The sequence below is a fragment of the Chelmon rostratus genome, chromosome 19 (assembly GCF_017976325.1).
Source record: "Chelmon rostratus isolate fCheRos1 chromosome 19, fCheRos1.pri, whole genome shotgun sequence".
NCBI lineage: Eukaryota > Metazoa > Chordata > Actinopteri > Chaetodontiformes > Chaetodontidae > Chelmon > Chelmon rostratus.
Genome location: NC_055676.1, coordinates 4,524,151 through 4,536,774, shown reverse-complemented (window position 1 = coordinate 4,536,774; position 12,624 = coordinate 4,524,151). Strand labels below are relative to the sequence as shown.

At 43.8% G+C, this 12,624-nt stretch overlaps 1 protein-coding gene across 1 annotated transcript; it reads right to left on the bottom strand.

Moving 5' to 3' along the window:
• Nucleotides 1-679: 679 nt before the first annotated feature.
• snx30 (sorting nexin family member 30) lies at nt 680-12,540 on the bottom strand. The gene is made up of 9 exons (XM_041960071.1): nt 12,276-12,540; nt 8,786-9,001; nt 6,932-7,042; nt 6,630-6,788; nt 5,716-5,905; nt 4,366-4,565; nt 3,111-3,200; nt 2,235-2,387; nt 680-1,453 (listed from the first exon to the last, which is right to left on the bottom strand). Exons 1-9 carry the CDS (start codon nt 12,396-12,398, stop codon nt 1,376-1,378), a joined length of 1,320 nt encoding a protein of 439 aa, XP_041816005.1. The 5' UTR covers nt 12,399-12,540; the 3' UTR covers nt 680-1,375.
• Between the last annotated feature and the right edge of the window lie 84 nt (nt 12,541-12,624).

Here is a 12,624-nt window from a genome sequence, read left to right as displayed (position 1 = left end):
CACGATGATGCCACAAGCTCCCAACGCAGCGTTTGTTCCTTTCAGAAATGTTGAGTGTCGCTGATGCAGCTTACTGCAGGCAAATGACGTTTGACTCTAAAAAGTTCTTCAAAAAAAGCTGACACTCGACTGTTTTCGTTTCAAGAGAATAAATTAGAGTGTACCGATGGAGGCTTCTCTCTCAGTTCCACTTGTGTGCTTTTCATTGTGGAAATCTGCCCTTTAGCACCTCCAACTGAGTTGAAGCCCTTGTTTAAAGAGGAGAGGTGAGATCCCTTATAGCAAATATAAATGGCCATGATAGAAAAAATAAAAAAATTAGGAAAATGAAAACAGCTAGCATTGTAGCCACCAGGTGGTGCTGCAACACTGCACTCATAACACAAACATAACTGAATCTGCAGTGTGGGTCTGTGCTCAGCTTCCTGGAGCAAGAAAACAAAATCACTTCCCTGATCAAGCTCAACGTCCTACTGAGACACCCACACTTGTGCCATCATTGTTAAACATGGCTTGGCTTCATGTCCATTTATCTGTAAGGATCAAAAATCCACCCTGAAGCTTCCCTTTTGAGAAACCATTAGAGGCTTTTGCTGCAGCCTTCTGTTGCTACACCTCCCGCTTTTTCTCTGTCCATGTGTTGCTTCTGTTTGAACATGAAGGCCGTGTTGTGAAGCTCCGGCGCAAGTTTCAAGTCTCTGAAAGTTGATTTTCAGAACAACGACGGTTGCAGGGAAAATAGGAAAACTGTAAAAAATTCTGACCTTGAAAATGAGTGACAGTAATGACAAGTATACAAGTTTATGGGCTGAAACATGCAAAAAGTAAACAGGTATGGTCCTTTAAATTTACAGCCAATATGATACCTTCAAGAGTCTTGTTCCAGAGGAGAGTTTTAGTGTTACATTGTCAGAGGCTTTTACAACTGGACAGGAAAAAAAATGGCGAGGGTGCTCTGATACTTCATACTTCACGCCTGCACAAAATATTATTATCTGTATGAGTTAACCTTCACACTTGAATGTGACCTACAGACAGAAAACCATGGTTAAATAGACGCAAGCAGCATTGGCAGCAGACTGTTAACTGGAAATACGATGTAGAAAAAGTCAATAAAAACAGCAAAAAAAAGAAAAAAAAAGGGGGGGGAAATGTCTGTACAAAGTAATTCTCTCCTCTTTCCCAGCTGTCCTTGAATGCACCATTCGTTACCTCCTTCACAGGTCTGATGTCTGGGAGACACGGCTCCCCTCCGATTGGTCGTCTCACAGGAGAACAGGGGCAGAGTCCTGCAGTTCAGATCTGCTGCCCGGTCCGTCCCCTTCGAGAGAGCATGTTATACAGAAAGGGGGTAGCGGAGACACGAGGACGTGTTTCAGTTCGTCTCACTCGTTTTGTCCTCGGTCTGTTTGTCCTGGAGGAGAGTTATGAGCGACTCCCATGCTGCCTGGCACTGCAGAGGGTGGAGACGGAGACGGGGGTAAATAATGAGGTGAAAGGGAAAGAGGGAGCTGCAGTGATACAAGAGAGAAATTTGTGAAGTAATAATCTGTGGAAATACAGTATGCATCTGATTTTGCCCATTCCAAATCAGACATATTTTCTGTATTTTTCAAAATATTTATTTCCTATGTTTTATTGTAAATATTTCTATTTTAATTTAATAATTTAATTATATTGTATGTGAAAACTCATGAGGCAATTCTCGTGCGCTTTTTGTTCAGATATATTCTCATTATTGCCAGAAATGTAGAGAAGGCAACTTTCTGCTGCCTCTGACAGTCAGTGATCACTTACTTTTTGTTTCAAGGTCACCAGTTGCCACCAGATTCAGCCACCTTAGGGGATCCTAGGAGTTTAACTCCTTATTGCATCAGCAGGTCAGGTTGTTCTGGGCAAATTCCTGACCATTTCTGCTACAGAGCGTTCGTGCTCAGTGAATCTACCCTGGATAACTTCAAGTCAACAACAGACAGCTCATTTCTACTCTGCTGGATCAGTCCCGAAGCTCAGTTTACTACATATACTGGATTATTTATCAGTACAGATCATTTTAGAGAAAGTGTGCAGAAAAGGCCTCAAAAAGTCCATGATGGGGCCCTGAAGCACTCGCGTCTATGTGTGAATATATCCTAACATTTGTGTTTGTTTTAACTATAGAAGTGTTTTAATGAAAGATCACAAGACAGTTAAATCAGCAGTGGTCTTTTTAAGCTTTCCAGCAGCCTGCGTACCTTTTCGTAGTGGTTGATGTTTTTGTCGGCCATGCCCGTGAGAAGCTGTTTGAAGTCTTGTCTCTTGTTGCGCTGCCAGCGCTCCCAGTCTGCCTTTAGGTCCGCGTTGAAACACTCCACTTTGTCCTGGCATTTCTCTACCTCCACTGGCATCTACGGCGACACAGACAAAACTACGGCTACAGGAGCATAACAGGGGACATAATACAAGACTACAGGTCCCAGGACTAGTGCAACTAGTGGGTAGTGTGGGAGTTTTGGATGGGAGGGTTTTATTAGGGAAATTTCACAAAGTGACAGAACAGAATCTTTCTTTGTGGAGTTAGTATGGCATGTTGACAAAAGATCTCCAGCTAATCCTTCATGTACCAGCACTATTAACTCTCATTTTGAAGAGATTATTTACCCCAATTTCCAGTTTGTTCTTCTGAAGACAATAACTCACTGATATCAAAACTACGTTTTCGGAAACAAAATAACGTAGTAAATCATTATTGTATGTGTAAATTCATACTTGGTTTATGTTAATGTGACACTTTGTCTTCATGATTATGTGCATTGTCTTATGTTACACTTCTTCTTATGGAATGCACAGTGTGATACTTCTTTGTTTCTCGTGTGAAACTGTTCAACCTACAGTTCCTAGCAGGTGTTGATGTTACCAAAAGGACAAACTGTGAGATGCAGCCTTCAACCTTCACTCTTCAACAACAGAGGCTGTGACAGAAACTTCCATCAAGAAAGATAGAAACTAATACCGTGAGGTGAACTTTGTGTTGTGAACTACTGACACTCCCACGAATGGCAACAGCAATTTTAAGGCCTCCATATGTGAGAGGAGCTTCAGATTCAGATGGGAGGAAGGAGTAGGCTTACAGGCGTTCTGTCCTCCTGTTTGCGCAATATGGCTGCTTCTAGCCGGCCCTCGTACTCCGCCTGGCTCTGGTCGCGCTTCCTCAAAACATTCTGTAATCAACCAGAAAACATCAACTGTTTTATTTCGCACTTTTGATGTGACATTTACTGATGCTGTAATGTATCTGAGAGAGACAGCCTGTGAAAAACATTAAACAGAGAGAGACATGCTGAATCGGGAACTTGGTGAGGATATGACACATCAGAATTTCAGATGCTACTTCCTCTATTCAGGGTCAAATAAGACAGCAACTGTGAAGCTGCTCATTCTAATCAGGTGTTTAGTATGCAGTAAGTTTGCCCTGGAAAAATGACAAAATGAAGTATCCAGACAGTGTGCATGCCATATCCTGCTGCTTTCTGCATGCGCTGCTGATGCACACTATTCTGCAATCACAACGCAAAGCACAAAGGAAAAGGAGGAGCTGCTCACAGCTGTAGAAAATTTTTTAAATTGTGGGTGGTGGTGAAATAATTTGAGAAAGATCAAAAAACAAGTATTAAATCACAGGAGACACATTTTGCTTTCCACCTGTGACATCCGACGTCGCACGTATTGTATCATTTCCTGTTATGCCAGGACCAGACTACACAAGTCTAGCCTGATTTTGAGACATCATGGCCAATTGCGAGCGATCACTACTAGTACCAGATCTAACGTTAATGTAGCCTGTTTGTGCGGCTAACACAACCAAGCCTGCTCCCTGTAGAATAAAAAACTATGGAAATTAAATTACTACATGTGAAATGAGTTGTACCTGTCCTAATGGTTATCCAGATGCTACCCAGTAGTTGCATAAATAATGACGGAATGGGTTGAGGTTCACTCCGCCTCTTGCATTTGCTTTTAATGTTATAGCACATCCACAGCCTGTTTTTCTTCCTACAAAGCCCACTAGCAACACACATGATACACAAAGCTTCTGTTTGTTTGATTGACAGTTGCCTCCTCCAAGATGACATCTGAACTGAAATAAGATGTGCCGTGATTGGTCGGGGTCATACACGTAGTCTTGCCAGTCACCTGACCGAACATGGCAAGAGTTAATGGCACTGTGATTGGTGGATCTGACACAGTGACCATCGTCAGAGACAAAAAGTTGTGTAGTCTGATTTGGGTAATGTTTTTAGGGGCCTTTTTTTTTTGCTGCAGTACTGTAGTTGCTTATTGACAGGAAGGCTGACTCTCTGTACTGGCACAAAATGTCCCTCTCACCTTCATGGACTCTATGTAGAGGATGTACTCCCTGAGCACAGGCAGAAAGTCCTGGCTCATGTTCTCACTCTGGTCCTCCAGCGCTCTGCAGCACGTGGACACGCAGCTGGCCACGCCCTCCAGGGGGCGCTGCAGCTCCTCCTCCGACCCCGCCCAGCTGGAGTACACGGTGCCGTACTCACGCAGCTCTGTCAGGTACTCTAGAAGGTGTGTCAGAAAAAAAAAAGAAGAGTCGTGATCTTTTTCATCGAAGCAGAACTCTCTTCTTGCCTCACAGGCCATATGGAGGGATCGCCATGTTTAACTGAAAAATCTATATTTGGAAATTACACATGAGAGAAGGTGATGGCTAAGCGCCAGGCTGCTGAGTCAAGCATGCATGGCATTTGCTGTTTTTATGCTCCATGTCAGCTCACAGGCCTTCATAATCAAGTGTTACCCGAGTTCCCATCTTATCTCCTCCAATATGGAAACATGGACCTTTTGTTTACACTGCTGATTTTTTCAGTCAAAGACCGCAGCGCGCCTAAAACCCCCGAACAGATGGCGACAATGAGAATTTCACACTGCGGGTTACAGGTATTCACAGGATCACTCGACATGCCCGAGCGAGGCCTGCAGTTATCAACCCTGCACCCCACAAGGTGCAAACGTCTGTGGGGTTTTCTCCAGACCAAACACCACAGCGCTGAGTGGGTCAATACTGCTGATAACCACACAGGCTAGTGTTAGCCACCTGGCTAAAGACTGAATCATTTCGTGACATAAGCTAACCGCAATGTAGCACATGCAAATAGCTACAAGTAAGTAGGTCTACAGAGAGAAGAAGTAGAGTATAAGGACTACTACTTGAGGCCAAGCTGCAAGCAGTGCTCACACCGCTGTGTCGAACTGCTGCTTCCTTTTTTTAAAAAAAAAAAAAAAGTGGCTTCAGCTCTCAGAGCAGTGAAAGATCTTTTTAAATCCCGGGATTTATGCACAAACTTTCACCACAACATGGCTGTGTGTAAATGATAACAGAGCTGGTAAATGGAAGATAAAAAAGAGAAACAACACTTCTTCTATGTTCCTGTTTAAAATCCTAATTTTTGTTCCTCTTTTTCAAACTGATTTAACATTAACTCCATCAAGTTCCTTTATTCATTTTATATAAATAAGTCTATTTATTATATAATAATTATATAATCCTTCTCTTTAATATCAGATTATAATCAATCAACAAACTGGTTTAGAACAATTTGCAAGCTCATTAGGTCCTCTGCAACATTTAAAAGACCAAATTTTGTTTTTATGTTAAAAAAGTGTCCAATAAACTTAAAAATACCCCCCAAAAAAATCATCTTCTGATACCTGACTGCTCTTTGAGGATCCTCTGGGCGATGCGGTCAATGGTTCCCAGTTTCTGGGTAAAGGTGTCCAGGTATTCTCCCATGGCGCAGAACTCGGCCGGCCGCGCCCGCAGCTTGTAGCCTCCGGCCACGTGCTTCACGGACTCCCCCACCTTGGTCAGCAGGGCCAGACCCTGACGCTTGTTAAGGTCCTGCAGACACACAGTGACAACAGGCCTCATGACGTCACACCACACAGGCATGAAGGGAGAAGTGTGTCAGCATGGCAAGAAAACAGTACACGTAACGATCTAATCCATCTGTGTTAATAATAATAATTATTACCTGCAGTGTTTCAGCACACATTTTACATTGTAAATTTGATACTGTTCTGTTTTGCTTATGCCCTACTTTCTTTCTTCCTTCTGAGTCCAATTATTGTGCTGCTGCAACAACCTCATTTCCCAACAGGGATCAATAAAGTCTTGTCTTGTGTCTCAGCTACTTAGAGACAAAATTTGTGACTGATGGCAGATGTGGAAAACACACACACACACACACACACACACACACACACGCACGCACGCACGCACGCACACAAGCACACACTAAGTATGGAAACAAAAGCTCTGCATTTTATGGTATTACATTTCACTGAGTGAGCTGCTGAGATTACCTTATTTTATTTTCACTTAAACTCGCAATATGGCAAGGTGCTTCATCAAATTAATTGCATGCCAGCATGTGACTGGAGAGGCAGCAACTGTCCGCCTTCTGTTTCTGACAGAAGGACTCACCGCGGTTTATAACTTTCAGAGAGAGAGAGAGAGAGAGAGCCTGAATTTGCCTGTGTGCTGCTCACAGCCAGGAACAGGGACATTTATTCCTCTAAAAGACCCAACTGTCCCTGAACGTCCCACCCCTGTGTCGTCTCACCTTGGCAGACAGGAAAGCGTTTAGATGTGGGTTGAAGGAGAGGACGGGGTGGTCGGCGACTCGCTTCAGGAACTTGTCCAGAGCTTTCATCCTCGTCTCCACAAACTCCTCCGAAAAACGATCGACCACGCCCTTCATCACGAACTTCTCTGGCAACGGCTGGAGACGAAGAGAGATGAGGGAGGTGGAGGAGGAGGAGGAGGAGGAGAAACCAGGAGAAGCAGAGCAGAGAGCGTAAATGAAGTGTTTCTAAATGGAAAGCAGGACAGTACGTAGGTTGCGTCGCAGCTCACTGGACCTACAGGGATGAGGTGGGTCGGCTGGCTCTCCTCCAACTTGAGCCTCAGCCAGTCAAAGTCCTGGTAGCGCCGTCGCACACAGTACTCCGGCAGGTCAAACTCTATCCGCGTTGTCTGGAGAAACACAGGCGTACGCACGCACACACACACACACACACACATTTGATGTGTTATCTGGGAGGATACTACAAGCCCAACTCTGACCCTTAATCTAAAAATCACAAATTACAGTATGTGCTTCACAACATTTACTGAAGTTTATTTATGATTAGTTTATTGAATTAGGATTAGTTTTCATTGCGTATGAACACATTAGACTGGAGGGCAGCCATGTCTCTGTTTATTGCAGCCCATTTGGGATTACCGTACATGCTTATCGACCTTGAAATATAGCTGACAGTGCACGCACACAAACTCTTCCACTCAGACAATACGGTGTAAAAAAAAAGCCCCCCCTGCATACTCTCAATCAACACGTTGTGTTCATACTGGGCTGTGGTATTTGTCTAGGGCCTCTGAGCCAAAGCACCACGGCACACATAGTAACTGTCGTCATGCAGCCACCCGACGGCTCCTGGCAGTGTCTCCCTCTGAATCTGTTTCTTTCATTACACGATAGAAAGGCCTCCAAAGCCACGATTCTCGGCTGGAAGCCTGAACAAATTAACTTCTGTCAGCCAAGGTAAGATCCTCCTGCTCTGTTTACCAGCAGAGAGGTTTGAAGGATGGAACTAAGGATCCTTAAGGTGAAAATAAGTCACTGAATGCATCTCCCCTACATTTATACTTTTTTAAATGGCAACATTTGTGGAAATATTTGTTTCCTAACTGGAATTGTATTTTTTGCCCTGGGATATATTCTTTCCTGTGTGTGGCAGGCTGGCATTGTGGAGAACCAGTCTGACGAAGACTGAACAGCTCCCCCTTGTGGAGAATCTGCACCTTGCTGAATGTGAGCAAGCTGCTAGCTGTAACAACAGCGAAAATTGAGAAATTCCTCCTTTATGTCTATGTTTTATGCTTAAAGGTGCCCTATCGAGTTTTCTTGTCGACAAACATAGCTATGTTCGCATTCAGTGTTTCTCACTAAAACACACCAAATGGGTTGACGGCGTTTCTGTCATGATAAAACACCTGCACAGCTGACTTTGCTAGCTAGCAGTCATTTGCTTCCCTGCCTTTGCAAGTGTTCTGCTATGTTTCTTGGCGCATTACTGCCACCAACTGTTGTTAAGTGGAATAGCATGTAGCAATCATCAGAAGTCCGTATCGCTCATGCAAAAAAAAAAAAAAAAAACATTGCTCCACAGCTCTAGTAAAGATCCAAAACTCCACAGGACGCCTCTAACTTGGATCTCCCAAACTTGTAGTCTTGCATGTCTTATCCAGTTAATATATTAGTTGAATGTAGTAATATTACATCACATCATTTTACAAAATAATAAAACTGCCTGAATTTTAAGAGTCAGCTCCTGGATGTTAAGGAACCTAATAAAAAAACCTCGTTTCTCAAATAAAAACATCGCTGTCCCACAGCCGGCTCTTAGATATTAAACTTGCCTTGAGCACACCACGAGGAGAGTTATGAAAATAATAATGAAGCTCAATAAAATATGACGAATACAGAAACAAGATGATTAAATGTTCACTATGATGGATTAACTGTGCAGTGGTGCAGAGATATTAACTATGCTTTGAAAAATGTTTAGCAGCAACAGTAAGTATAAATGATTGGTAGTTGGGCTGAAACATGTTCAACAACAACTACAATCCCATTACATACACGTTTAATACAGCGCCCACTGTCCAAGGAAAACCAGGTAGACAGTGTTACCATGACACCAGCCAATAGCAGACCTTGGTGGAGACTCTGTAGGTGATGTAGGTCTCCATGGTGGAGACGTGCTTCTTTGGGTCGTCCACCGTGACAAACAGGTCGCGCGTTTCTGTGGAGGCGTAGAGGTCCCGGACGTCTGCTTCCAGGTCGTCGTCCAGCTGCAGCCTGTTGAACAGCGAGGACACGGAGGCGGGACTTGACGTCTCAACCGGCGTGCCATTGGTCAGCCCCGCTTCCTGCGTGGACAGAGACAGCGGTGACATTAAATTTAAATGGCTCGGTGGGAAAAGCTGCAAACAAAGAGCTGATAGATTGACGGTGATGCAGTTGTTTCTCCGTGTCAATGGGGCTCTTGTTGAGGCTGCTGCTTCGTACACACCCTGCATCATCTGACACTACTCCTGTCTCTCTAACTGAATGATGGACGAGGGGAGAAAATGGGCCATTTATGGAATGAAAATACATTTCCACAACCTTGATAGAAAAAAATTACAACTGTGTGAAAATAATGGCTAGTTATACCATGCACAGATTGACAAATGAACTTATTTTAATTTCATTACTTTTTTTTACAAACTGTTCATGTTTTAGTTTGCTTTTGCCATTAATAATAATTATCAGTGTCCGGATCTACAAGAACAGATCTGACCAATATCACTATCAAACTGGTGTTAAACCATATATAGGCTATTCACACATGACACTCTTCCACAGGTATGTCAGTGTCAGACATGTGCTGTCAGACACCCTCTAGCACTTCCAGTTTTTCAGTGTTTTTTATAGAAACACGCAGAGACAGCGAATTTCCCCCGCAGGCTCCATCCAAACACAGCGAGGGGGCTCAGAAAACGCTATAAAAAGACAAATAAATGGACAAATGTGGAGGCTGTGGAAAGCGTGTGCTTAAAAGAGAGCAACCTGTGGATTTGAACACGTCATTATTAGAGGAAAGAGACTTATGTGGTTTACTTTCTACTTTTAGGTGCTAATCTCATTTATGTCCAAAGGATATGAAAAAAACGTGTTTCTACAGTGGATGAATAGATGATTACTGTACTATTGCACATTTAGAAGGGACGCTGAACATCTCTTAGCAAACTGCAGGGACAGCAGGCAACAGAATGTTAAATATAAACAACAACCAGAATATAAACAGCGCGACAGGAAGGTAGGAAAAACGCCGAGGCAGCAGGGCTGCATCATCAGCAGTGCCTCTGAAAATAAAACCACTAAAACCACTAAACCGCCTGAGCTGATCTCAACTCTGACTACACTTCTCAGCAGTCGCCAACGTCCTCTGGGGCCACATCAGGAGTACTGAAACAGGTTAAAGGTGCATCAAAGCAGAGAAGCTAATGTTCAACCTTAATCACCTTTTTTCTGCCGCACATACTTTTTTTAAATTGCCTGAAGTGGCAATGCGTGCAACTTTCCAAGTCAATCACTGTCAAAAAAAAAGTGCTACTCCTGTCTGTCCTCCCTCCCTCACCTCACACACACGCTGCAACTTCACACACTGACCACACACACACACATTTTCCTCACACCACTCTCTCTCTGCTAATGTACACACACACACACACACATAGGCTGCTGACGGTGTAAGTGCTCTTTTTCTACATTGTGGTGCTAACCTGCACTGGTAATCACAGTTCAGATAATTGCATTGCGTTGCATCAGAATCTGGAAATATTATACAGGGGGGGAGCAGATGTTTTTAACACACAGCAGAGTTCAGAGATGTAGTAATCAATACTCTGATATGGGAATGGGTATAATGTGCTTGCTTATTGTATTAGTGGGATAGAGCTTGAATTTTAGGGCTTTGTAGTTAGTGAGTTACTGAGATAGATGAAGGGTGATGACAAACATACGTGTTGGTCATCACATCCAAATTACTACTTTTACAGGCCTTTCACTCAGCAGCTTGTCTGAATAGAGAAAGCACAGGTATTACTAATGACCTTAACTCTATTATATGCAGGTGTCCCAGAGAGACAGCAAGCCAACATGCACAACACCAGGACCTTGAAACCGAAGCAGCGAAATGGCACCCAGCCATTATTCATTTTAACATTTAGACCAGAGCTTTTCCTAGTGTGAAAATGTCAAAATACCTCCTGTGAAGAAGGCCTGTTAAATGACAGCAACCTCTACTTAATGATATGATTGGCTATTGCAGCAAACGCTCACAGCTGTAAACAAAACCTCCTATCGATTGATATTCGGGGACTGAGTCAAAAATGTCACAATCGAACAAACAAAAATGTCACGAGCTGCAAATCCCAAGTTGTGCCCGTGTCCCAAAAGTGCCTGTAAAAACACAAACTACTGATTTGGTTCTCAGGTTAAGAAACTAAGACTACAGTCACAGCAGTAGGTCAGAGGCGTGATTTGGCTGTGTAACAAGGCTTTTTTTTTTAAACCCCAGGAGGAACAAAAAGAGAGGAAAATAGGGGGGGAAATCATTTTGCCATACAAAATAAAGCAGAGCACTGAACTCCTTAAGGAAGATGCATATGAAAAATATCCAATAAACAACAAAACACCAGTTACGGCACTCTCTCCAGCAACGAACCCACCTCATGACTGGAGGCTGAGGGAAGAGCAGGCAGCGAGTCACCTGCCACTGTTACTCAACCACTGTACTGTGCTTACAGGTGAAGCAACACTCAGGAAAATAAATCATACCAAACAAATAACACAACTTTAAGACTGTGCAGACTCCCAAGCTAGAGGGAGCATTTAAGAATACTTATACTAATGTTAATTACTATTAACAAATGCGTTGGTATGAGATATTTATTCATTAGTTTGGAGGTTATTTTGCCTCTGGCTGTCTCTGGGTATTCATGGATAAAATAAAAGAGGACATCACCTTAACATGCAAGCTAACCTAGTTTGAAGGACATCTCATAGCATCTCCTGTTGGCAATAATTAACTGTAATACCTCGTGGTTGCCGAGCTTGTTCCTCCTCAGTAAAACAGCAAGAGGAAGAATGAAAGCTTCATGATTTGTTTGCTCGGCCCATCGTTGTTTACACAGCATACCTCGGCTGATAATGATGGCAGGTCCCTTTTTAGGAAGCGGGATGACAAGAAAAGCGTTTTCTGAGCAAAACATGTCAACTGGAGTCAGTGCACCGCAGCACGTGTAAACACGATCCAGTGTAAATGGTGTAAACACATTACTCATACTGTAGTAACCTGTTGTGTGTGTGTGTGTGTGTGTGTGTGTGTGTGTGTGTGTGTGTGTTGCTGTGTTGTAATAAAAAGTAAGTCCCTCCATAGGACAGCCAGCTAACACACTGTTTTTGTTTTTTCAGATCTCTCTTTCATGCAACAGTGATTCAGTGGCAAACTCAAACGATCCGGATTTAAACGAATTTAGCCACAAGCCTAAAAACAGGTTAGAGTGCACAGTTTACTTTGGCTAACCGTCCTCTCTACATCCCCTGGTTGTTCTCAAACCGCAAAACCGGTCTCAGTGCAGCCTCAGCAGACCCTACCTTGTCCCCTCCGACGCTGACGGTGACTGAGAGGGACTCCTCGGCGGCGGACAGCGGGTTGGGGATCTCCGCGATGGGCTTCTGCCCCGAGCTGGCCAGGCCTCTCGGAGCGCCGACACTCATCCTGCAGGAGGCGGGAAAACGTGGCCGGGTGTCGGGGGCAACGGCTGTCCGGTTCTCCGCGGCTAATACGGTTTAGTGTAGACAGAGGGAGGCTTTTTTCTCCATTCAGGGTCTCCTCCGTTGAGATGCTACACCCGCTGGTTGGCCACAACTGTCAGCTGACTCCTCACTGCGCAGCTCCGGAGGTTAAACTACACGAACCCGGAAGTAAACACGTGCGTCACAT